Source organism: Eufriesea mexicana, unplaced genomic scaffold, assembly GCF_001483705.2.
Source record: "Eufriesea mexicana isolate 0111107269 unplaced genomic scaffold, ASM148370v2 scaffold5018, whole genome shotgun sequence".
Taxonomy (NCBI): domain Eukaryota; kingdom Metazoa; phylum Arthropoda; class Insecta; order Hymenoptera; family Apidae; genus Eufriesea; species Eufriesea mexicana.
Genome location: NW_016912973.1, coordinates 141359 through 168075, shown reverse-complemented (window position 1 = coordinate 168075; position 26717 = coordinate 141359). Strand labels below are relative to the sequence as shown.

Genomic DNA, 26717 nt, shown 5'->3' with positions numbered 1-26717 from the left:
CGTGCGTTTACTTTTAAGTAATAGTAAGATAGATCCATAGACTAAGTATCATGTGCGCGCTGTCTGTACAAAGGTAAGCTACCTAATTTGGAGCGAAATTTTTAAATTCTCTATCATTTTCTTATCCCCCTCGTTTAGCAAATAGAACATACTTGTTCTCGCCATAATCGCGATCGTTCGTAAATACCGACTAGCCTACGCGACGTGCTCTCGTGTACTCGATAGGTGCATGCTTCGTAAGTCATCCTCACGACTCGTCTCCGACACTCATTTCCAGTCACTGTCAATCTCGTCATGCATCGGGTTCCAGGGTGACCCCCTCGGATCAGTGCGTCTTCTGACCTCGACGGGGCGGTCCGCTGCCTAAGTCGTACGCGACTGGGGCTCGGGCACATGCTGGCTGACGGACTAGTACCATCTACGGTTAGACCACAGGGATGATTAAGTTCTACCCCGTGTGGCTGGGATGCGAAGTGTCTGTCTTGGCCGGCAACCGCCCAGCAGGGCCCTCGCGTTGACACTAGAAGTTTCATTGGTTCAGGGACTATCCTTGGTCCACGTGTAAGTCTTGGCGAGTGCGACAGTGACTGGAATTGAGCTAGGCCCGATCGGGAGAATGCCGAGGTATGAAGTTATCTCTGTACACGGGAGTACATCGCCTAGGCTAGTCGGTCTTTCGAATAATCGCGAACTCGTTCGGGCGCGTCGCGATTTTCTATTAGCTCGCGTGTTTGATATTTCATTCCCTATTTTTATGGGAACTTGAAAATATCTTAGCGTTGCGACAGTAGAGTTTCAGTATACCGAACCGAAACCCCTTTTGTAAGACACGAAATATAATAAAGTGTCAGTAGAGTCATTTTAACTTAATTCGCTCCAAGTTAGATTAGGGTACCTTTGATACAGGTAGCGCCAGCAGGCTGCGCCACTAGGGTGCATGTCGGGTCTCGATGCGTAGCCACCTCCACGTGGTGAGACCTGGTAATTGGTATCGTTTTCCAAAGAATTAATTTTGGGTACGATACCAAGCTAAGAGCTACGCACCAAAGATAAAATATTAATTATAAGCTAGCCATAAGTTAGTTTTTCATTAATTATAAATTAGTTATAAGTTAGTTATAAATTAGTCATAAATTAATTATAAAATAATCATTAATTAGATATAAGTTAATTATAGTTTATGTATAAGTTGGTAATAGGTTTCAGATATTTTAGCAATTAGCATGTCTTGCAGTAATCAATAAATTATGACGAATTAAGGTAAGTAAATTAAGGTAAGTACGGTAAGTATGGTAAGAAAAATAAATAAAGTCTCTTGCAATGAGTAGACGATGTATAGTATAAAAATTTACGCAAACATTGCGAAATTTGAATCTACAGAATTCATAGAAAGTGACGTTATTTCATGGAATCGAGCAGTGATCGACCTCCTTTTGTGTTATGTTATCCTCATTCAAAATCGCGAAATCGTAGAAAATTTGCAATAGAAAAATGCAAAAGTATTATCCATAGGAATTCTTGAAAATGACGTCATTTCCAAGAATCCCGTGGACAATACTTTTGTCGCGTCGAGGAAAAATTTCTGGCCGATTTCGTGATTTTGTATCAGGAGAACATAACATGACAGGAGGTCTACCGTCGAGACAGTTCCAAGAAATGACGTCCCTTCCAAGAATTCTCGGACAATACTTTTGTCGCGTCGAGGAAAAATTTCTGGCCGATTTCGTGATTTTGTATCAGGAGAACATAACATGACAGGAGGTCTACCGTCGAGACAGTTCCAAGAAATGACGTCCCTTCCAAGAATTCTCGGACAATACTTTTGTCGCGTCGAGGAAAAATTTCTGGCCGATTTCGTGATTTTGTATTAGGAGAACATGGCATGACAGGGGGTCTACCGCTAAGTCAGTTCCGAGAAATGACGTCATTTCCAAGAATTCCGAGGACAATAATTTTGCTATCTCTGGACAATACTTTTGCCGATATTGGACAATACTTTTGCCGTTTTCTGGACAATACTTTTGCCGTTTCTGGACAATACTTTTGCCGTTTCTGGACAATACTTTTGCCGTTTCTGGACAATACTTTTGCCGTTTCTTGACAATACTTTTGCCGTTTCTTGACAATACTTTTGCCGTTTTCTGGGCAATACTTTTGCCGTTTCTGGACAATACTTTTGCCGCCTCGCCGTAAAATTTTCTGCCGATTTCGCGAGTTTGTATCAGGATAACATAACATGGCAGGAGGTCGATTGAGGAACCAGTTCCGAGAAATATCGTCATGTCCAAGAATTCTCTAGGCAATACTTTTCCTGTTTCGCACTACATTTTGATTATTTTACTTACCTTATACTTACCTTACTTACTTACCTTTCCTTACTTGTGTTCCCTTCCTTGTTTACATTAATTCCTCTTCATTTAAATATCATTTAAGATATTAAGATATTGCCCACTCTCTATTTTCTGAGTTCAAAGGGAACATTGAAAATTTACAAGAGATAGGAATATCATAAATTTTGTGCGTAGCTCTTAGCTTGGTTTCGATTTCCAAAAATTGCATTTTGGAAAACGATACCAATTACCAGGTCTCACCACGTGGAGGTGGCTACGCATCGAGACCCGAACATGCGCCCTAATGGCGCACCCTACTGGTGCTATCTGTATCAATGATACTCTAGTCTAACTTGGAGCGAAAAAAGTTAAAGTGAAAATCTACTGACACTTTATTTAATTTCGTGTCTTACAAAGGGAACTTCGATTCGATATACTACAACTCTATTGTCGCAAAACTAAGTTATCTTATTTCCCATAAAAATAATGAATGGAATATGATAAACGCGAGCAAGTGCAAAATCGCGATCGCGCCCGAACGAGTTCGCGATTATTCGAAAGACCGACTAGCCTACGAGACGTACTCTCGTGTACAAGACAATTCCATGTCTCGGCACCCTCCCGATTGAACCTAGCCCACCCAGCCACCACAGACCCTGCCATGACTTACTCGAGAACGAGAGCGATCGACGAACCAGCGAAACATCCAAAATCAAGCCGAGGTTCCCTAGCGAGGCCCTGTAGCCGGTCACGCAGGCCCCTGCCACATGGGGGAGAAATTAATCATCCCATGGGGTCTGACCGTAGGCCCATATGCAATGTCCGGCTACAGGGCCCATACCCCGGTCGTGCACGCGCTGGTGCCCAGGACGACTAGGGCCGACAGACCCTCGAATTGACCCAGATGAGTGCCAGCCCGCCGACCACCCTAGAACCGACGCGTGACAAGGGTGGCAGTGGCGAGGGTGAGTGTCGGAACGAGTCGTTTGGATGACTTACGAAACATGGAGTTGTAAAATACGCGAGAGTACGTCGCGTAGGCTAGTCGATACTTAAGAATGATCGCGATTATCGCGAGAACAATTATGTTCTGTTTGGTAAACGAGAGGGATAAGAGGGGAAAGATATGAAATGTATATATATATATATATTCGCTCCAAGTTAGGTAACATACCTTTGTACGGGTAGCACGCACAAAATACTTAGCCTAGGCCTCTATCTTATAATTACTTATGACTACTTAAAAGTGGACGCACGCATCCCGCGTCGTTCATTGTTGTGACCGAAATGGTCTTGAGGAAATATGAAAATTTTGAGAGACCTAAAAGCTGAAACAGAATATATTATTGTTAATATAAACCTAAAAGGAAACGGATTAGTACGAGGAAGGAAAACGAACGAATAGAAACCATGAAAGTTAACCAAGTACAAGGAGCAAGCTACCGATAACACAGAAAGAAACCAACGATGAAACATAAACAAACCAACAAGGAAACATTCGAATATTGTACGAAATATTCAAATGTTCAAAAATAAATGAATAGAAAGGAATAAATAAAATCTGGGAGAAGAAAAATGTAATTAAAATCTGAAAAAAGAAATATAATTAGAATCTGAAAGGAGAAACCTAACTAAATCCAACGATGAAACATAAACATTCCAACGATGAGAAATAAACAAACCAACGACGAGTCATTCGAATATTATATGAAACATTCGAATCGTCAAATAAAACTAAATAAAAACGAAAAAATATAATCTGAAAAAGAAAAATTTGAAAAAGAAAAATGATTAAAACCTGAAAAAGGAAAAAATAATTAAGACCTGTAAATAAAAAAAAGTTAATAGCTGAAAACAACAAAAAAAATACTAGTAAATTGTTTAATGGGGTGAGGTGAGGGTGGGGTGGCTAGCCCCAACCTCACTTCGGACTCCCACCCCTCGCGCACAACGAAAATTTAGATGTTATCCTACCGAAGTCGAACCGACAAATGAGTCTTGCGCCGTTGCGTCGCTCCTTATATAACCTCCGATCGGCCGAACTCCCCACTCCAATCAGAAATTTTCAAACTTCACCGATTCCATTAATTTTTATTTTAACGTGTTAATAACCAATAATTTATTAATTTTTCCACTTTGACTATAAATTTATGTTATAAACAATTTGTTGTTAACAATATTAATTTGTCATTAACAATCAGTGTAATAATTTATAAATTTTTTGCAAATTATAGCATATTTTAACACAAACACATTATCAAGTTCAAGTAATAGATAATAATTTATTGATTTTTTCACTTTTGTTATAAATTTACGTTGCAAACAATTTGTTATTAACGTGTTACTAACTATAAATATAATAATTTACAAATTTTATTTATGTTTTTAGAATATAAATTTCCGTAATACATTTGTATGAAGTACTTTTTTGCTTTATGAACTTTATTATTAACAATTTTAATTTGATAAACTCGACATATTTTTACCTAACTTTTAAGTTAACTTATAATTTATAACTTGTAAGTTAGGTAGGAGTTTATTTTTTAACAACTTTATATTGAACAATCATGGAAGTTTGTGTATCGAATGACGAGTGTTTCAAATTACCGCTCATTTAGAGAAATTTCTTATAATTTTACAATCAGTATATAAAGGTATATGAAAACGTAAATATTTTATTTATATAAAAATTGGAATTTACTGGACCATGAGCTTGGTGTAGATTACGGATGACTACAGCCCTGATGAATCTAAATATGCGAAAAAAGCTTGCGTGGCGGCAAAATCCTGCTTATAAGTTTCCGATATATATTTTACCGTCCTGTCAATATTAAATCATCTAATGGATATTACACGTTAGAGAAAAAGTTAAAATTTAGTTATTAAAATTTGTTAGAATAAATTTTTTATTAAATGTCTTTACTTACAAGGAAATCTTGTACATAATCATAGTGCACCTACAAACAAATGAGGCATAAGTTAAAATTGCGATAAACGTAAACAAATTAAATTAAAATCGCGGCACTCCCGAAAGAAGATAACTCCATGTTTTAGTACCTGCGTCCGATTGGTCCTCCCACAATTTGAGTTATTGCCGACCTCGACATGTCTTAACCGAAGGCCACGCCACTGAACCAATGAAATGGAGCAAAGCAAGGGACCCCAGCGAGTGTCTCAGCTGGAGGTAGTCTGCGCTTGCCTCATGGGGTAGGAGCCAATGGAAGTCCATCCCATAAGGTCTGGCCACAGGTATATTATACGCGCCTGTGCTATGAGATCCATACTCCAATCGTATACAGGTAACACCAAAGCTGACAAACCCTCGTGTTGGGAGCTCGATAACGTACATCAACAAACTCGCCACGTGACGATAGTAAACACTGACTTGGGAGAATTTGAAGCCTGATCAATGGAGCAACTTAGAAAAACATAGAATTACCAAATACACGTCAATATGTTGTAGGCTAGTCATTTCTCTAGAACAATTGCGAACATGAACAATATGAAGAGTAAAAGAAAAGGAATTTTTATTTTTCGTTAAAGTTTACTTTAGTGCTTTTGCCCTAAATCTGTTTACTGTATAGTATATATATATATATTGGATTTCAGAAAATGAATAGATGTAATTTACTTTATTTATATACCAACGCTATTAACTCCAAAATATTAGGGATCAGAAATTCGTATTTCTCAATCTCTGTTTTTATCATAAATTATTATTCTATGTTTTTATTAACACTTCTTAGGTTTCAACTGAAAATTATGTTCGCAATAGATAACGCTGTATAAAGGTAAAACGTAGTTAATAGTTATTTTTGTTCCAATTTCAATTTTGATTCGTCCGCACATTACTATACTTCTATTGCCCAATCATAGCACAAATATATTGGAAATAGTATCGATTTTAAATCGAAGTTGATATCCTACTTTTTAACTTTTTTGTTTACTTGTTTACTATTGGCTTTCTTCTCTTTAACCCGCGCTAATTCAAACACCTCTTTGCTCGTTCTATGTTCTTACTTCATGAGAAGTAAATACGTTGGTTATATAATTCTTTGTCTTTGACGTATAGCTGTTCTCATAACATTCTTTTTCATTCTAAATTCTCATTTTATGGTGGTTAATTACAATCGTGAAATATATTGAGAATTTGTATGCAGCGTAATCTATATAACCTATCATTATTTCGTTTCTTTTATTTGAAATAATATCATTATAATGATAGTACTTATACATACGATTTTAATGATAGTAGAATAATAATAGAGATATAACAAATGAAATATATAAAGACATAGTAAACATTTATTTTATCATAACAACTTTATTGCTAGTTTTAATCATTTCTAATGGAGATAATATCAAAGCTTATTTTACGAGTATAACTATATTTGCAATAAATTAAGTGATCTTACTAAACTACTTCAATCGTTTAAAAGTTAAGACGTGACTTGAAAAATATTTTTTCGCCTCTTGATAATTCCAAAGATTCTTATTAAATTCGTCAATATAATGCTTGAAGGTACATTTACTTACTTATGTTCGCAAAAACATTTTAAATAAAACACGAAACACACAATACATATATTATACACGCATAGGTACATTACACAATTGAAGAAAACGTATGTATATTTAAAATAGGTTACAATACTAATTATTATTATGCTTCTCGCATTGATTATTGAAACTATTCATAAAACACAATCTTCTCTGCATAATGAATCTTGTGAAAATGAATCTTATGGATGGCGCTGTATCAGCACAGTTTCGTAGATACCCTTAACACGTGAAGGTTTTAACACATAGAACGTTACATATAACAAAACATTGTTATTATATCACAATGGGTATTATAAATGACAAATTGAATCACGTAAATGCAAAACCAGAGGAAGTGCAAAAGTCTAATAAACCATTGAAACCTTGTTGTGCTTGTCCAGAGACGAAAAAAATAAGAGATGATTGGTAAGGGTATATTTAAATATTCAATAATCAATATTTTTACATAAAATATTAGAATTTTAATTTAAATTTAACTACTAAATCTTTTTCACAATGTACATGATACTATATTAATTTGCTTTTAATCACACATTAAAACATAACCTTATCTTGAAATATACTTTTTAAATACACTTATTTGACAAATAAAATATTAATTTTTTTTTCAGCATTATTACCCAAGGTGAAGAGAACTGCACACATTATATAGAAGCACATAAAGCTTGTATGCGATCATTAGGATTTAATATATAAATATAAAATATGTATTATTTTTCAGTATTTAATACATAAATGTAAAATATATGTTCCTTATAATTATTTAGTATATATTAAAATGACATTAGTATTAAGTATTTAGAAATAAATTAATTATTTTATTTGTATTAAATGTTTTGTTTATTAAATCCCCTTGAACTTCACACGATACGTAGTATTTCATATTAAAATGGAAAAAATATTTTTTCTTTTTCAAATGGTGTAAAACAATCACACATAAATTGGGAATTCTAACAAAGCATATATTTTAATTTGACATGTGAATAATTTGAAGTATTTTTTTTACACTTGCATAACAATTCCATAGTTTGCTTTACCAGAACATTCCAAGATGTTGAACGTATAGTTAATCAACATGATAAAATGTAATAGAAATAATAATAATAATTTTACTGTCAGTCATAATTATTGCATCTGGTTTTACTAGATAAAATGATTAATTTTCACCTGACTACTGCACTTTATAAATTATCAAAACTATAAAATAATAATACATTTTTCTTTTTAAAGTTCTCCATGGCTTTCCAATGACTTTCAATTATAATAAATAAAACTTGTGTATATCAGTATAATTTATAATGTACAATAAGTGTAATAATAATAATAATAGTAATAATAACAATAATAATATTAGCAATTATAATTGTAATGATGAAAACAATATAACTCTTAATTATATGATATAAATAACAAGTTAATGGACTGTATTCGCTTACACTTGATTTTTTGTCACAGCATTGTGTTTAACTTACATGTTAATGTATGGGTAGCCTTAAAGTAATTCAATAATTAAATAGAATATTCATTAATAGTATGAAAGTAGTTGTACTTTATGTATGAGTGAATGAAGTGTAATATAACGAAGAGTGTGTGCAAGTATGTGTATATGAATATAGATAAATGTATATATAATATATGGAAATATGTTTTCTATTCTTGTAGACACCCCAAAAACTGTGTAAAAGCAATGACAATAAAAATTCAGTAAAGTATAATTTCTTTAATGGTATATAAAATTTGTTTATCGCAACGCGCATTGCGTATCGTTATTGGTACTTTTATTGACTAAAAATTGACAACATTTTGACAACAACGTTTATTAAAAATGTAAAGTACAAGTGAAAGAAGTTAAAACGCGGACAATGCTTTCTTTAATATTTAGATCACATGGAGTGTCTTCAAAAATATTTAGAATTGGTGATAGCATTAAATCGATAACAGCATCACAGCTACGAAAGAGTCTCATTTTTTCAAGCTCTGCCATGGCTTTTTCGCTGATGCAACCGATCGGCATAGGACGATTGGTCGACTAAAAATTAGCACAGCCTGTTCGGTGCGACGAAAATTGAGCAGAACATTGTGACCAAGAAACGGCGATCAAATTGGTTTTATCTTTTGAATACATCGTAACTGTAAATCTCTTTCCCAAGCACACATCTTAAATACAATATTTTCAGAGCTGATTCTGGATTTAAAAAAAGATCAATACGCGCGACATATAGACATTTTTTAGAAATTACAATTTTTATAGTTCTTTCGTCGGTCGATTTCAACTCCAAAACTCTGGACCGCGATACAGGCTTCGATACACGTGATTTGAGGAGCCGACACATGACGGCGAAAAAATGCAAGAATATATTATTAAATAATATTTTTGCAACTACTACAGTGGAGCAAACCTCCTAATGATAAAACCTAGAACATTGCGGTCATGTAACTTTAAGGATGCTGGACAAAATTGGTTTGAGGCAGTCTATCGTCTTTCCAAAAGATTTGACTCCTGTTCGAGCCAGTAAATCTCACCTATCTTGCGGTACGCGAATCAAACGTAATACTTTGCTGTCCTGAAATCATTAAAAATATAATTTAATGAACAATTTCTTGTATTATAAGTATAGTCTCATGACAAGTATATATATATGGTAAATAAATGTATAAAACTTTACATGATACTCTAAGTCGGTTTCCATGATACCGGTAACAGCAACGACTTGATACTGTCTCGCTTTCATTGCTGCAATCGATTTGCGAACTAAACGCATTGCACCGAGTGCACTACTTGTACTGTTAAATTGTGCCATTTGTGCTGGACTATGGCTTGGATCGAGTACTAACATGGTTATTGAACCATCTCTTAATTGTTCTACTCCAATTATTGTTCTACTATGACCTACAAATAACAGTAAAATAAGCAATAGTTTATGCAATTCTATTTTCATTTTTTAAAATTCCCTCTTATGCACTTACCTTGATGTTGCAAATAAAGAGGTGGTTTAAAATCATCGCATCGTTGGAAGTATTGTAAAACCCAATTAAACATTTCAGGATGTCCACCATCAGAATTAGTTGGTGTATAAAAATCTACCAACTGGCACCTATGGCAAAAAGATGATGTATAACATGATTTTTAAAAAGAAAAATACAAATTAAAGAACATACTTTATTCTCAAACTAGACAATAATATGACTACTTCTGTAGGGCCAATCCATTTTCTGGTATTCACCAATTTTCCTCCTAACTGTTCCGCTCCTTGAGTATCAAAACCTTGAGCCCAAGCCCACTCTATCATTTTCTGAAGTCTAGAGATCGACGGTATAGAACTTCGTAGTGGATTCTTGGTAGAACTACCGCTACCCAAACCAGAATTCCACGCTTTATAAACTAACTCATTGTACCCTGTATGTTGCAAAAGTGACGAAATTAACATTTGCAAATTTCTATAACCGCATCCCCATCCCTTGTCTCCATAAGTAGTGGCATAATGGTCTACATTAGAACACACCCAGGTGCTTAATACATTACTACATGCTTGACTGACAGCCCGTATCTTGGGAACTAGTCCTATAAAAAATTGATCAATTCGTGAGAAGTATTCTTAACGTTAGAAATAAACATTTCTAGACAAAGATAATTACCACGTATACAAGAGCTACCATCATCGATACCGCTACTTTCGGCTACTCTGAGTTCTGTCTGCCTTTCATAATAATCAGCAATAGTCATTTCTCCTGAATATACAGCCCGCTGCATATTAGTGACGCTTTGTTCTCTAAAATTCCCCTGATTGTCCATTCCATATTGCGCCCTTAACATCTCAAATTCACGTTGTTCGCGTAATTTTCTAAGTTCCTTTTCAAGTCTCTCCATATCTTTTGCTAACATTCTATCGGTAGACAAGTCTGGAGTTATGGGAGATGGAGTACATTTTTTACTGAAATGTTCTTCAATGTGTGCAGTTAGCTCGTCGTTGCTTTTAAACGAAGTACTGAAGCAAACTGGACATGCAGGTGTATCGCTACCAATGGTCGCTTGAGCTGACTGGGAAGCTGCACCATTCGCAGGACTATGTGAAAGAAGCAAAACAGATAATACAATTACAAATGAGATAGAGTTAGTATATATAATATTATAGTATTATTTTACCTCAAGATATCTTTGTGTTCTATATTAACATGTAACTCAAGATCAGAAGAATTTGGAAAAGATGTAATGCACAGAGGGCAGTTAAAAACACCATCACGTGATGGTGGAGATACAGGTGGGAAGGACGGTGATGTGAGATCAAAATGTTGTCTATTGATATGCTCTTCTAGCCTTAATGGACTGTCAGAACTGTATGGACACATAGGGCACTCTTGAACTAGAAGTTTTGGCGAAGCATGAGATCTTAATTGCAAATTTAGGCCTGAACGCAGTGGAGATCCATGTCCAGCTGCACCTTCTATCACTGTAAATTCATGTCTGTTTATTTCACTTTGTGGATTTTAATTATAGTATCATCAAATTTCTCAGTACCATTATTAACATTTCCAATGTTGTTGTTGTTATTATTATTGTTCACATTAACACTAGGAATTTGTGGCTCTGATTTTTGTATGTCTTGCTGCTGCTTAGCACGAGGACTAAATGAACTGCTCCAACCATTTTGAAGAAGAGGAGGACTCGGAGACATAGTTGGAGAAGGACATGGACCACGGCATTCATCGTGTCTCCTATCATCCACTAATGAATCATCATCGATAAATGCCATCATGTCATTTTCTGGCGTACTGGAATAATGGATATAAACAGTTATTATCTTATGATTAATACCTAATACATATCTATACATATATTAACTACATTTTTAACAAAAGTATTTTTAATACTTTTCATAATCATTATCCAATTCATATCCTGCTTTTCTTTTACGATGATTTGTCATATCACGTGCAATTAATTTAAGCTAATCTACATAATGATTACATGATTCATAAATAATAGTATAGAGACAATGCTCAACGTAACTATTATGTATAACCAGGAATGTTAAACGCGAATTTGTTTCATTGCGATTTAACGTGTTTCGTTTTTAACTTGTTATACACTGGATAAATCAAAAAATAAATCTAGCGATCAAGAATTGCTTTGCTGGTAAAGACTTTCGTTGCACGATACCTAAACTTTGTAATGTATATATTAGCGACATCTAAGACTCATCTTTGCCGCCATTTTCCTCGCAATCAGGATAATTTAAACAGCCTACTACGAACGTAAAGAATATCTATGAAAAAATAACGTAAGAAATGAGAAATACAATTATAAGAAATATACCTTGGTGTTAGATAATCGAGATGGGCACTGTTAACGTGGGTTAACATTTCTGTTGGCGAAATTTCACCTAAATCGCAAAAGGGACAATTTGCGGCTCCTTGAAGGTGATAAAAAACCATGTGAGACCTCATCTCCTCGTCGTTGAAACCTTCCAAACCGCAAATTTCGCACGTGTAATTCATTTCCGGTGGTTTACTGGACGCCATTTTTATTACATGCAATCAACACTTAATGATCTATAATAAAAATAAAAATGCATATTATCAAATTCGCACCGATGAAAATTATTTATGCAATATTTTAGTCAACATGCATGCAACGTGTCTCTCCTGAATTGCCAAATAACCGCATCTCGTAATAAATAAATTTTCAAACGAGGCAACTAACGTTATATTAATCCGCGAAAAGTGCATTTTCATTCAAACATCGTACCGCGTTATTCCACTGGATGAAATAAATAACGAGAATGTTGATTTGGACAACGTAACTCGCGACGGTGCATCGAAACTGCACTGTCGAGCATTTTCCTCGGAGAATCGATAATTGAATTCAGGGTCGCGTACAAGTGTTCGCGATTGTGCCGTGGTTACCCGTTAGCTTTCTCGCGAATTGTATATCGCGAACGCGTGATTGTCGAGCGCAGCACACGAAAACGGTAACACGAGCAAAATGCGTAACGACTCGTTTCCGATGCATTGTGTTGGCTGATTTACGGCCAAAAGCCCATAGAGTTCAGCCGTGATGCAACGATTCCCGCGAATGGAAGACGTCCCAGCACGATGGGCCGCGTTTGCTGAATCGTGGTTCCGCGTGTACGAGGAAATGCAACGCCCTTACAATTGCAATTCCTTTTATTACCTGTATCCATCCCGCTACCGTGATCGCGTGTCAATCAATGCATTTCCGTAGCCGGCAAGAATTCCATAGGTTGCTTTCGCGAACGAGCAACCTTCGATCGGAGTAACGGAGTCGCGACACGACGATGGCGACGTCGACAACCACGGCCACGGCGGTCAGAGAATCAAAGGTGAAGAAGAGTGCACTTTCGATGTCGTTTTTCACGAGGAAGAGGTCGCGTATCTTTTTGCTCGCTCGCACTCGAGGAAACTAGGCCAACCAGTGAATCGCAGAAGAAACGAGTACACGTTAGGTTGCTGGGTTGGGTTGACCCATTTAGGGTCGCGGTTAACGCGTGTACTCTTGCACTCGCGCCTCCGACTTCCCCGTAACATCCAATACCATGACACTCACCGAATTAATAGGATCAATTTTAGCACACGACCCGCTTGCACCCCCTTTTCGCCAACACTTTTTTACCCCGTAACACGCGCACAGCAAGGCGTCCGTGCAGGCCAGAGTGCCTAACACGGCGCCTCGTTTGCCTCCATATGACAGCGCCAATCCACCCCGACACTTTCACGAAATGAGTTTCTCGTTCCACCACCCCGCCGTGTCGATCCTCCGCCACTCGTCTCTCTGGAGGGTTGCGTTTCTACAGCGGACCTTGCCGAAGGCGCCACCCTCCAAACCCTCGTTGCACGCGGTCGGTAAAGCTTTTTCCAACTTCCGCCTTACTTTTGCCTCTCTCAATTCTCCCTCGATTTCGGCCGCGATTCTTTCATCCAGCAAAATTCCATTATCCACGAATTACCGATAATTCGCCCAGTTACTCCTTACTACCTTCCTTCGGTCCGATGCTCGCAATTCGGTAGACTAAAACAGAATTTTCGGTCATTAGTTACATCGCGTATGACTTCACGGTGAAGTTCGTCCGGATCTACTCGAACAGGCCAAGCCGAGAATTTTGTTCAACGCGTGTAACGATGGTGAATTTTCACCAGAACAAATACCACATATATCAGGTTACGATGACAATGCGCTCAATGGGGGCACCTTTAGCGCGCAGACTCGAGATATTTGAATCTTATTTACGATACTCGGTACACGTTTCCGGGTTATACGTTAAACGAGATCTATCGAGAAATGGCAATCGTCTAAATCGAGGCTATCTACAATCTGAAACGGCACAAGCTGGGAAGCCCATCGTCGCAAAGAATTATCTTCGATGGACAGAAAATAATCAAAGTCGGCGTTTTAACGAAAGCTACCAACGACCGATTATTCGGCTGACCTTTCGAATCGAAAATTTTCCTTTAAACATGACTTCGTAGAAGTTCTTAGACGTCTGATTTTTCGAAATGCACTTATCGCCGCCTCGATGCGTTCCAATTTCTCTCATTGTATGCCTATTGTTCCTCTACGACGAAGTTTTCCATAATGACAAGTCGGCAAATCGTAAAGCAATAGGCATGGTGCATTATCCAAATCACAGAACACGATCAGCTCGTCGTCAATGGCGAATTAATATCCGTGAGCCGTTGCGTTTCAAGGTGCGTAAGCCTCGATAATTTAAAGAGTCTAATCGATCGTTCGTTTATATGGAAAGAGAAAAAGGAGAACACGTTAGGATGTTACGGAGTGTCGAGGGGAGAAGAGAGTCGGACATTATGTTACCCGAGTGGAACGATGGAAATACTGTCGTTGCTTGTGGTGGATAAAACGCGATGAAAGGGTGGCAGAGGTAGACATTGGGAATTCTGATCACGGTTAAAACATTCCTCTGGCACGGTGCAAAACGTGCGACAAATTTACGCGAGAAACTCGATTTCTCACGATGGGTGCTGCGCCAGCAGGAGATAGCTCTGGTCCTCAATTTCTGTCGCTGTTCGATGCTAGTTCATTGACATGCAGTCGACGATTGACGGAGGATGCAATATTCACAGAACTATTTGGTCTTTCCCCTTGGTCGTGCGCTCGCCCTGTCCCTCCTTCCTTTCGCTCGTTCGAAGGGTGCGTGAGTCAAATACTTGAAACGTGCATGCATGGAAAGTAAATCGCCGGCAAATTTATTTCGCTAACGGACACCTTCTCGAACTGCAGGACGATCGATTCGATCAGCATCGATCACCGTCATAGATCATCGTTGGATCGCAAATCGAGATAATCGTCCTCGACATCGTGTTATTCGCCTAGAAATTGTTCAAAGATCATCGATCACACGAGCAGTATAGGAAATCAGAATTCATAGTCTCTAATGGTCAGATAGATGCACGAGATGCCGTCCAATTAAACGACGCTCGCCACTGGATAATTAATAACCATTGCGACTACTTAAGTGAGTTAAACGTGGCTGAGCGAAGTCCGCATTGCAAAAACGTTTCTGGCACGATCTCGCGTCGATTGAGAAGGTTGGAAGTTAGGCGTTTCTGAAACGTCTGGAAAAATCACCGTACGATAACCAGCCTGAGAACACACCACCTGCAATTACCCAACGTGCTACGAGAATTTAATTGTCGTACATCAGTCTCACGACTACGGATTACTTCCGGAACGTAGTAGGGCTTATACTGCCAATTGTAGCCTATTACGCGCGATCAAATATCTCGTTCGAAGACAGTGTTCAAGTTCAAGCAACTGCATCGTGAGGGGAATTTTACGAGCCCGGTTTCTAGACCACGAATGTCTTTGTTAATATTAAGAGCACTACGACGGGCTCGTAAGTATCGCAAGGATAATGCCATCAACCGTTCATTTTGCAAATTAGTCGTCGAGTGTAGCATGTTACATTAATAATGGTCTTTATAACGTACAAAGAGGCGATGCTGCTACGTAAACCGGTACACATTTGCAAGAACTTCGCGAGGTATTTATCGATGTTCAACTGGAAACTGGTTTTATCCACTGGTCATTTTTCCCTTGGTCTATGGACTACGAATTTCCCTGGTCGAGCTTTCGCGTTTTCCTTCAAGGCCGGGACAATCTCGCCTGCGAATTGTAATTACACGACCGTACGTATCGTATGATTACCGACGATAAAATTGTTATCGCAAATAACGGTCTGGTGCGTTGGGTGTGCGCGTCCACGATGAAATAACAAGCCTGCTCTAAGGAGAAACACCAGCGGAAGAAAGTGGATAAAGATGCAAAGGAAGAGAGAGACTCGAGAAGGAACAATCCATCCGCAGCCTACGTGCGGATTGAAACGGATTTATCGGCGGAATAAATTAATAAATTACCCGACCATCGAGTCGATTGACTACGCGAGGGGCTCGGGAACGCAACCCGTACCATCGTCATGGAACGGAATCAAAATTTAACTGCGAAATCTGCCGACCGCTAACGGGGAAATTTCCATTTTCCATTGCATCGATACAAGATATCGCGTTTCGCAATCTCAATTAGCCTCCTACGCCTACACACAACCTAACCAGAGCTGTTCATTTCGTGCTAGATCTTGCTTATGCGCAGCTATATCGCGAACGATATCGTATGCGAATATTCCATCCAAGTATCTTCGCTGTACAACTCGAATAACTCTTCTCGAAGTGAATCACTGTCCGCCGAAGATCGTAACAGAATGAGCGATACGCATGTTCCAACGATAGCCGAAGACGACCATGCTTGCTCGTGGTACGTCTCAATCGCTATCAAAGGAAGTGTACAAGGCGTGGGTTATCAGTTTACCCGATGTAGGAATGCGGTTTTCTAACCCGTGCTTAACTAGCTCGTGGTTCCTTCGAATTTATGACTCTCGTTGAGATCCCTCTTCCGAGCAGAGTCAACGTTCAGCTAATCCGTTTGGAAGCAGATAACGAAATTGACCGATACCCGGCTTCGGGTACGATGCCAACTTGATGCTTCTCCACGTGTCATTCCCTGTTAGTCGGTCGAATTATAAGCGAAATCCCTGAAAAGCAAGGAAAATACAGGAGGATAAGATTGAACGGACGAAGAAGAGAGAGAGAGAGAGAGAGAGAGAAGAAAAAATACGTACATACCGAGGATCGTGTGGGTACAGCTCGAAGATGTCACAATAGCAGTTGCACTGCGTGACAACGCGCCACGCGTCTTTTCCCTCCTCCCACACGCAATCCCTCCGTCCCTATCTCCCTTTTGGGCCTGCTCTCTCGCTCGCTCCTCCTTTCTCTCGGTCTCTCGGTGTCTGGTCTCTTTCTTCCTCTCACCCACTCAGTCGAGTAAAAAGCTTACCGGAGAGACTCGAGGCCGCAAGTGCGACGAAAAGCTCAGTCGCTCGCGGACTGCGCTCCAGTGCACTTCGTTTTTGCGCGAGTCCGCTTCCCGCCGACATGCCAACTCTGTCACTATCGTTCGCGATCGTTAGTACATTTCGCGCGCTGCTCGCCGTGTGTTAACATGCCTCGATGGGATCAGTGATCATGGATCTCGAGACTCGTCCGCGATTTCGCAGAAACGCGCGGTGTTCCACGATGCTGGTGATCGGTTCGCTGACGACGATGTTCGCGGTCATCGTTGTCGCCAATCCTTTCCTCGACGCCGCGCAAGGTAATTTAGTTCCTCTTCTTTCGTCGTTTCCTTTCGTTCCCGAAATTTCACTACTGTCGCGTGATCCACGGACTCGCGATCCCAACCAGGCAAGATCAAAGGGAAGAGGTTTTGGCTGGTAAGCCGCCACGAGTCGTTAACCCTGTTATCGCGGCGCCAGATGAACAGCGATTATTTTTAAAATAACCGATGTCAACCCCGGTCGTTTTCGCGACTGCGTTAAGATACGAGGTCGACAGACAGATTCAGCGTGACCGTATCCTCGCGGAGCTTTGTCATCGTGCGAGAAGAGATATCGACGACAACTTCTCGGCCACATGTGCGCTCTCGGCTTGCCCTCTTCTCCTCTATCTCTCTTTCCTTGATTAATTCTCGCCGCTTTTGTCAGCCTTTTTACCTTTTTTCAGCCTCTTCCGCCGTTCGATTCGCGCGGTGATCTTAATGCTCTCCCTTCTTCGACGTTATCGTCAACGCACTCGAGAAGCGGGCCGGGGCTTCTTTATCGAGTTTCCGCGCCTAAGTACGCTCAAGTGTCGATGCAACTTTGCTTCTCACGAAATCCACGGGACAAAAACTGTGCTACCCGTCTTCCGGAATTTTTCCTCGCTAATTGCCACTGCTAATGCATCTTGCTCCACGTTTGAACGCGTGGAATACACACGCGTGACGAAGAACCAGCGACTAACGATTCGAGGAATTTCTTAAAAACTGCTCGTTCCGCGTTTCGTCACCAGGTCCGCTGATCTTTAATCTCTCTTTCTCTTCTTCTCTTCGTCTTTCCCTCTTTCTCTCTCTCTCTCTCTCTCTCTCTCAAAATTTACATGGTGCACGTGCGTGTGAACGAGGTGTCGCTAACGGTCCTTCGCCTCTGCCTCTCTTCAACTCGGTTCGAACGCGTCCACGGGTCTTGTACAATAAGAGGAAAGAGAGCTATACAAGCAGAGAGCCATTGGCAGCCGCATATTCTCGTATACGTATATCCGTGCAACAGAGTTCGCGAGGTGATAACGTGTCGCGTTTCTCTCCGATCCTCTCACCTTTTCGTTGCACGCGTTTCCTCCCGTCCGTTCCCCCCGTTGGGGCGCGACTTATTGCCAAGTTATTCGCTAGAGGCACACGCGAGCGGAATGATTCCGTGCTAATTGATATCTCATAAATTCCCGCGGAACCTTTTTTCCACGCTGCGAGCCAAGCTAGGCTCCTTGGTTGGTATATATCTATCAGTCAGCGCAGTCATAGCAAGGCGTAGGAACGATTGTACCTCGTAGAACCAGCTCCCATATTTATGCCATACAATGCTAATGCGCTAGACAAGCTCTGGCTATCGGGTTTTATCGACGATCGAAAGCAGTCGTTTCGGTAGAACCAGGCGTTTGTTCCGGTGTAAGGAGTCGCGGTTTAACTCGCCGCTTATCTCTGTCAACGATACACAGAGCTAGGCAAGACACCGCGTGGCTAAGTTTCTTCGATAAATCATGGATAAGCTTGGCTCCTTCGACCCCTTTGGTAGTCGCAATAAAACATCGTTAAGGTGTCATTCGATTGCAGTAATTTCAGCCTGGATGCGCCATCAGCGAAGGACCATGAAATAATATCTGGCTGCGTGATAAACGAGACAGAAGGGCGGGAAAAAGGCATACGAGAGGGCAGGGGAGGTTGTCCCGCGGCCGCTGGCTTTTGGCCGCGTTAATACGCAAAACCAAGCCGGATCATAGTAATTTTAACGCATGCCCCGCGCGCGTAAATCCTTTCTATGCCGCGCGCGCAATTTCGCCTGTCTTTCAGCTGGAAATTGGAACGCGACGTTGCGCAAGCGATTTATGGCGACTCTTTGAATACATCGATCCACGGATTGAAGTTATTAATTAATCGCCCCAACTTCGTCGATCGTTCGACCAACCAGCAGTCCGTGCTTATTAATCCACGAAATTTTCTCCATCTGCTCCCCGTTAGCCATTCTCCTCTTCGTAGAACGTTACACAGGAGGACGTTCGACGTGTCCGACTGGAACGTTGCTAAAATCTTGATTATCTCTGTGATCGCGCGATGATTAGACGACTATTCGAATAGGGGAATTGAGGCCGCGTGGTCGGATTCGCGTTGCGAATATATAAACGTATCGATTCGGGACGTTGATGACAGTATATGCAGCATGATCGACAATTAAACGTTCGTGGAACTTTATTCTCTGGTCTTTTACGAGCAGCCCAGCGATCTCAGTCGAACGATCCTGACTCGTTTCTTCGTAAAACGCGACGTCTTCGTCTGGTGGGATCGTTTAGCGTCGCAACAGCGATGATAATTAAACGAGCTTGCGTAAAAGATCGTAACGCGAAAGATCGTAACGTTAGGAAGAATTTTTACGGACGGTCCCTGATTCGTACGTGTCTCGATTCGCAATTTCCTCGCGCTGTCAGGACCCACGAGAGAAAAAGTAAGGGGGGGAAAAAAGAGGAGATCGGACCACCATCGACTTGGACACCCGTGCGACGTGTGTCTCGTTACATGATTTTCGAAACAGTGTCCGCAATTAGACGGACATTCGGAGCTTCCTGAAGGATTTACGTCCTGTTGCGGCCGAGATTCCGGGGGAACGATTTCTTTGGACCGGTTGTCGCGAAACGCGTTGCTGAAAAAAAGAACGAGACGCCTGAACGAAGGGGTTAAAGGAGAACGCGACTTCCAATCGGCAGGGCCCTGACACGGTCCACCAGCCGCGTGTAGAGGCATACTCTGCCTTTCGATACATGTTCGTGGTGTGTCGAGAGAGTGGAGAGATAAATAAACACATAAAACCCCCGTGACAGCTTCACGCCGGATAAAAACATGTCGAGAGACACGTATCTCGATTCTCTCCTTTTTATCTCTCCTCCCTCTCTCTTTCTCTCACCCTTCTATAATCGTCCGTCTTTCTTCGTCGGTCTTTTATTCGATCGTTCCTCTCTCTCGTTCTCTCTGTTGTTCGGCTGGCATTACGTTCCCCGTAAAATGCACCGCGGCTCTCTCGGCCAAGTACTCGCTTGCAAGTTTGATGACTGTATTAATTAGGCGTAATACAGTATCCTTCCCGGCTTCCTTCCACCCTTTTTCGTGTCGAGTACTGTGTAATTACATTCCCATTCAGCTACCGAGCCAGCGCGTTTTTGCCGCCGATATAACCGGAAAAATTCTTCCACCGAACGCTATCCAACGTGGTGTGACGAAAGCTGGTTGGATCGGTGCGATAAGTGTGACGTAACGAGGTATCAGTCACGAGCATCCTCGTGGAAAAGAAAACGTGGAGGCATCGTGTACGAGCGATCGGGCTAATTAGGCCAGCAGGTTGAACGAGCCAAGAGTGGTCGTTGATCACTTGATTTCGAGGGTCCTACAGGCCACTTCGTTAGACAGCGCAATCGAACAGAAGCGTGTCCTTTAATTTCGTATTAGCCGGGAATCGAAAACGGAATTAACGAAACGCTTATCGATTATCGTTTCCAAAGCCGATGCACGTGCTCCGTATGCAAATTCGTGGAAAGTTTTCCGACTTCCTGGCTTATCTTCCATCTGGTGGAAGGATTATTATCGTTAGGCGTGGGAGAATCGTGCGAGTTTTACGAGTGCAACGACGTGGATGTCACCATTCGCGTACGATATGGCAATGGAAGGCGCAGCTGCGAGAGTAGGCATGGCCCTTTTATATGCAACTATACTGCACTCTCACCCACATGCACGATACGTGTGGCACGCGTAAAGAAATTGATCTTGACACATTCCGCCCAATCCCGTCCAAACGTCCAGCCATCACCTTTCTGCAAAAAAAGATAAAACAAATTAAAAAAAAGAACATACACACGCGAGCGTAAAAATAAGAAAAACGTGTTACCGTTTAAACGAAAGGCCCGATTTGTTATCGACCACTGGCCGATATCTGAAAGGAAAGGGGTTCGGAAATTTCAAAGAGGTCTGAGAACGTACGGGCCTAAATTTACCTGAAAACTCTAGAGCTGCTTTTAACGTCGCGTTCAAAGAGACGGAGGTCTTGGTTGTTCCATTTCATCCGGGTGGATAAAATTAAGGAGTCTTCACGGCTTAGATCGGGGTAGAAGTCGAATGGCCGCAAACGACGTCGGCTATTTTTGTGTCGTCCGCGAGAGAAGCCACAAACCCGTTACGATTTCAGGCGACGCACTTGCCACGGCGAATTTCACAACTCCGCCAGCTTGACTCAGCAAGATCAAAGGCAATTTTCCTACCTTTCCACGAACCTTTCGAAATAGAACACGATTCGACGATTATTTTTAACAATTAGACACACCGTGATCCACCAGAGATAGGAGAACAACTTCCGTGTCCCCCTTGAAATCGATATACCGTAAACCAGCTGCTATTTCTCTGAAAACACGGAACCGTGTCTGTCCTATTTCATCAGCTGCACAAACTTTCGTACGTCAAAGCGAATTATTATAGGAACACGGAGAGAGAAAGAAGAGAAAAAAGTTGGAAATGTGGAGATAAAAATTGTTAATGGCAAGCTAAAACGATCGGACTGGCTGCTCGAGATGGAAAGTATACGATATACGAAGCGAGTCACGCAGAGAAACATAGTCAGCCGCAATTTGTGTCTGACTGGTATCTATTAACTTAATTGTAACACGCTTCGAACCCCCTTGTCTCCGGTATTGTGCGCGGCATTCACGATTTCGGTCCCCGTTCCAAAGCCAGTTTGACTGGACCCGCATATTATGCCCGTAAAGTCGTAAAAGATCACTTACGCGAGACTGCCGGGACGAAAATATGACGCGGCTCCGTGTTTACGTTTCCACCGTGAGATCGTTTAATAAAAATAATCTCTGCGTCACCTGGAGAACGGGAAGTGCACTGTAATAATTATCAAGAAGAAACGTTGCCGATTAATTGGCGTTTGAAATGTTTAAAACGTAGGTTGAAAAAGGGAGAAGAAAATTTTGGGCTACTGAACACTTGCCTTTCGGCGTTTACGGTAATTGTCCATTGCTTTTTTCCCCCCGATGAAAGAGAGAGCCTCGGAAGGTCCTTCGGTTTTGACGTGTCTCGCGTACCCTCATCCGGTCACCATAAAGGCGGGATCCTTTCTCTTTCTATCTGACGTAACACAGGACACGCGTCTGTTTCGTGTCTAGGGGAAAAGCGGAGAAAGGATCGACTCGCAATGTGCGTCCTGTCTACGGAGATCCTCTCCTTGCCATATGTTTTCGCGTGTACCGAAAAGATCCGACTAGCTGACTCTGTGTTTCGTTTGTTCCAGAAATGTCCTGCTGTTCCTTGGCCGCCGGATCTTGTCGCAGTGTCTGCTCCAAAGTACGTTATCCTCCTGGACACGTTATCCTATAACGTTGAACATTCGCGAGTGAAGCTACACGTGCTAGGCACTTGAACTTGAGGAACGGAACGAGTTCCGTGCGAATCCTATGACACCGAGAGTTGTTCCGCTAACTCGTCCGCCGTACAGTCATCGTCCTACAGTGTCTATTAATTATACGCGCGAAAGATCTCCGTGGGAATGAGAAAAAGACAATTTCGAGGAATATAATTTCGCCGGACGAATGCGATATCGCTGGCCGGCTGATAAATATCGGTGGCCCGACCCCGGGACGATAAAGGGTACAAAATATGCCGTGTCCACGGATATATTAGGATCTCTCGGAAATAAAAAGGAAACTGCGCGAGAAGGATGAAGCGCGCGGTGGAAAGGTGAAAGGAGAAAAAGAGGAAGCACGCGGTGGTTTTTCGACAGGGCCCCGGTTCCAGCGACGTGGGGTGCACGCGTGGTTGTAGCTTCTTTAAAAGTGGCTGCAGGGCCCCTTTCGAGATAATATCGGAGACACTGGGGCCCGCTGAGAGATTTACGCACGACCCCCCTGGGGGTCCCGGTCAGCTCATTCATACGCAAATATTACGAATTGACGCACTCCGCTCCGTGAACCAGACACGGTATCAATGATATCGTGTTTCCCTGCAATTTGTAGCCGCGAAAGCGAATCTTCTCTAGAACGTTTCCCTTTCACGTCTAGGAACGTGGAACAGCTCCCCTTTCTATACGAAATTCCATCGAACCCCGGTTTGGGGGTGGTCCACTTGATAAATATTTTACGTGCTTTTCCCGCATACGTTACGCCACTGATGAATTATTATTGTGATACGTGAAGCGATTGATTAATGAGTTTAGTAGTCGCATCCGGTCGAAATGACCGGAAGTTCTAGCGTAGCATGCAATGCCTACCGTTTATTTATATCCGCCTGTACTATTACTCGTCTAATAGTTAAATTAGAATGGAAATAGCTGTACCTTGAATCTTTCCATCGATCTCGATCGATTAGATTTCGGCAACTTGGACGGCTGGCATTTAACGTGGAAAAGTTGAAAAGAAAAATGCATCCCTTTTAAAATGGCTACGAGGCTTGGCTGTGCATAGCTCCCAGAATATACCGCGACAGAAATACGTGCGACGTCTCCACGGTTCGCTATCGTTTACGTCCTTAACATTTGCAACAGTTCGACCCGAAAGTTCTATTTAAAACCCTTAATTGCTCGATTCTTGCCGACAATCGTTCCTCTTCCTTCGCTTTTCCTTCGCTTTTCCTTCGCTTTTCCTTCGCAAAAGACCGTCATTCGTAAGAAAAGAAAAAAAAAAGGGACAACCAAGTATAATCGATAGATTATAAAACGTATACAACCTGTGACCCAGGCAATGCTGTAGAACTAACAGGACCCACCACACACCGATGGATGGTCGTAACTCGGAACCGTGACTTGACTACGAAATAGACCTGTACGTCCTCGTGGTGGACGTCGATTGAATTCCGAATGAATCCCTAAATGGTAGAACAGTCGATATCCGTGCGGTCTATTGTCATTCAGTGACAAGCAACAGGAAATCGTGGCGACCGAAGCGTACTCGTGTCCTTGATTCTTAATAACTTCTAATGCGTTGTACCTTGCATTCGGAATTGTGGAAATTCCCATCGCGAGACATACAGCTGTGCCGTTTTTTTTTCTTCCCCTCCATTTTCCATGAATCGTTCCAACTTTTTTCCATCCATCTCTCCTTTCTCGTACGATAGACAAGAATTGAAAAAGAATACGTTCGCGGTGCTTTCAGATCTCTCTGGTAGTGCTGGGTGCAGACGCAGCGGCAAGGGACAACGCGACGCGACGTTTGCTGGAGTTCTGTTCCCTCGAACTGGTAAGCTTTTAATCGATCCTTTTAATCCATCTCGACACCCACAGGTCGTGTCGAATGCGAACCGATGCCCCCGTCCCTGTGACAATACTTTACGCGATTCGAGAAGAAGATCAAAGGACTCGAGATCGATAGATTCGTGTTACAAAAGACTCTTGCGATACCTTTTTCTTACATTCGCCTCGGTTTTCACTTTTTCTGGATAATCCTCGCCTTCGACTTCACTTTGCTCTGCTTTCAGACAGAATTCTGGGGCTGTGTCAACTCGACTTTAAACGGTGAGAGTGTGAACGATTTCGTTAACCCCTTTTAAAGTAATGCAAAATTTTGAATTATTCGTCTTTCGATAGAGGTAAAGAGACATGAGAATTGGACTGGAAGGGGTTGTTGTTACCTGGCGCAAAATCCTATATGTCGATCCACGTGCGCCCTAGCAGGATCCAGAAGGGATCTGAATGAGTCCTGTCGACCAAGCGACGAGCCCGAATTTTTCTCTTGCTTGGAAAGACGCGAGGAAGCCGAACACTGCTGCAGCAACGTGTCCAACGATACCTGTCGAACCATATGTCAAGATCTATTCTACAAGCCCGGGAAATTTTCAAATCTAAAATTCTACAGTAGCAAAGGGTGTTTCCATCAGATTCCAAAGTGTCTGAAAAACGTGGCTGAAGTGAAACATGCCGAAGATCCGAAACAACGTGAGTAAAAAATTATAAAACGTTTTGCTTCTTTTACGATTTCTATTTCATTAGCGCCATCGTTGGGTCTTTCAAATAGATTTGCATTGTTGCAATGAGGCTACCACTTCGGCTTGTCTGGACACGTGCAAAAAGATTCTGCATACGGCGACAACCGATCAAGAAATCATGGACGCGTTGACAGAAAAATGCAGACCAGTTTTGCCTCAGTCACCGTTTTGGAGCTGCTTACTAAAGTCTGGTTCCTCAAAGCCAGCTCGTCTACCTCTAGATGCGGGCAAATTGTCGTGCTGCACCAAAGCAACCAAACCATCGTGCCAGAATTTGTGTTGGAGAGCGTTTCAAGCAGACTGGGAGTCCGCATGGCGTCAGCTTGATACCGAATGCTTGTCATCGAGTCTAGAGGGAGAACTGAGGCGGTGTCTCGAGGATACCGATGACCCTTGCGAAATGGGTTGCTCGGGACTGTCCTATTGCACTCGATTCAACGACAGGTCAACGACACTTTTTAGGTAGAAAGACCCTCGCGTTTGGATCACAGCCAAACCTGGTTCCATAACTTTGTCCAATTGCTATTCTTATTCCACGCCTTTATTTCTATTTTCTCTTTTCTGTTGCTTTTTAGGAGTTGTTCAGCCGCAACTGACGAGGCAGCTAAATTGGAAGCTGATCATTGGTCCAGAGGCGGAATCGTTCGAGGGTTGGGTGTGCCTGTCCGAGCTGCTGCTTCCTGCCCACCGGAAACTCTTCGCGCAGCTGCATGCCTATTGCAACTGAGACCTTGCGAAACTAGGATTCACGAGACAAGACTTTGTCGCGAAGATTGTTTAGAATTGATGGCTAGTTGCGTGGACTGGTCCGCTATCACTGGTCCTCACACGGCTGCGACGTTATGCGCAAAACTTTCACCACCTAGATCTGACGCATCTTGTGTTTCTCTAAGGCCATTTCTAGAGGACCCTCAGGATAACGAGTCCGTGGTACGTCTCGAGGAAGATATTATGACTCCCTGCAAGAGTAATCCTTGTGCTCAGGGCGAAATCTGTCAGTTACTTCATTATGGACGACAAGTATACCGTTGTGTGCCAGCTTGTTCTTTGGGAGAAATGTCGAAACAATTAGTACCTGTAGGATCTTGGGTACAAATTCCAAGGTACGACCAACAAGGCTGTCTACGAATTTGCCAGTGCACGCTACACGGTTTGGAGAAGTGTAGAACGTTAAATTGCTTTAAATTCAATTCCTG

At 41.6% G+C, this 26717-nt stretch overlaps 3 protein-coding genes across 7 annotated transcripts in view; 2 read left to right on the top strand and 1 right to left on the bottom strand.

Moving 5' to 3' along the window:
* Nucleotides 1-7092: 7092 nt before the first annotated feature.
* On the top strand, nt 7093-7606 carry Cox17 (Cytochrome c oxidase copper chaperone COX17). The gene is made up of 2 exons (XM_017906058.1): nt 7093-7298; nt 7505-7606. Exons 1-2 carry the CDS (start codon nt 7177-7179, stop codon nt 7587-7589), a joined length of 207 nt encoding a protein of 68 aa, XP_017761547.1. The 5' UTR covers nt 7093-7176; the 3' UTR covers nt 7590-7606.
* A 1147-nt stretch (nt 7607-8753) lies between these two features.
* On the bottom strand, nt 8754-14103 carry LOC108551797 (zinc finger with UFM1-specific peptidase domain protein). Of its 5 annotated transcripts, none has more exons than XM_017906063.1 (9): nt 13066-14103; nt 12208-12443; nt 11410-11663; nt 11038-11341; nt 10530-10957; nt 10053-10455; nt 9861-9988; nt 9560-9783; nt 8754-9457 (listed from the first exon to the last, which is right to left on the bottom strand). In XM_017906063.1, exons 2-9 carry the CDS (start codon nt 12411-12413, stop codon nt 9413-9415), a joined length of 1992 nt encoding a protein of 663 aa, XP_017761552.1. In that variant the 5' UTR covers nt 12414-12443; nt 13066-14103; the 3' UTR covers nt 8754-9412. The 5 variants fall into 5 exon arrangements, with proteins under 5 accessions (XP_017761552.1, XP_017761553.1, XP_017761554.1 ...); XM_017906064.1 differs by having other exon boundaries at nt 13459-14103; XM_017906065.1 differs by lacking the exon at nt 13066-14103 and adding an exon at nt 12640-12705.
* A 3207-nt stretch (nt 14104-17310) lies between these two features.
* Reck (reversion-inducing-cysteine-rich protein with kazal motifs) overlaps nt 17311-26717 on the top strand; it is a 10748-nt gene continuing 1341 nt past the window's right edge. Inside the window, exons 1-7 of the mRNA XM_017906062.1 lie at nt 17311-17571; nt 22838-22890; nt 24693-24776; nt 25015-25051; nt 25124-25471; nt 25551-25983; nt 26097-26714. Coding sequence (XP_017761551.1) covers nt 17430-17571; nt 22838-22890; nt 24693-24776; nt 25015-25051; nt 25124-25471; nt 25551-25983; nt 26097-26714 — 1715 coding nt within the window. The 5' untranslated portion in view covers nt 17311-17429. The remainder of the gene's footprint in view (nt 17572-22837; nt 22891-24692; nt 24777-25014; nt 25052-25123; nt 25472-25550; nt 25984-26096; nt 26715-26717) is intronic.

Coding starts and splice junctions, on each gene's coding strand:
- LOC108551797 (XM_017906063.1), bottom strand. CDS start 12,413: ATGGCGTCCAGTAAACCACCGGAAATGAATTACACGTGCGAAATTTGC. Junction 11,664..12,207: donor CTCGATTATCTAACACCAAG/GTATATTTCTTA, acceptor CCATTATTCCAG/TACGCCAGAAAATGACATGA. Junction 11,342..11,409: donor CATTGGAAATGTTAATAATG/GTACTGAGAAAT, acceptor ATGAATTTACAG/TGATAGAAGGTGCAGCTGGA.
- Cox17 (XM_017906058.1), top strand. CDS start 7,177: ATGGGTATTATAAATGACAAATTGAATCACGTAAATGCAAAACCAGAG. Junction 7,299..7,504: donor AAAAAAATAAGAGATGATTG/GTAAGGGTATAT, acceptor TTTTTTTTTCAG/CATTATTACCCAAGGTGAAG.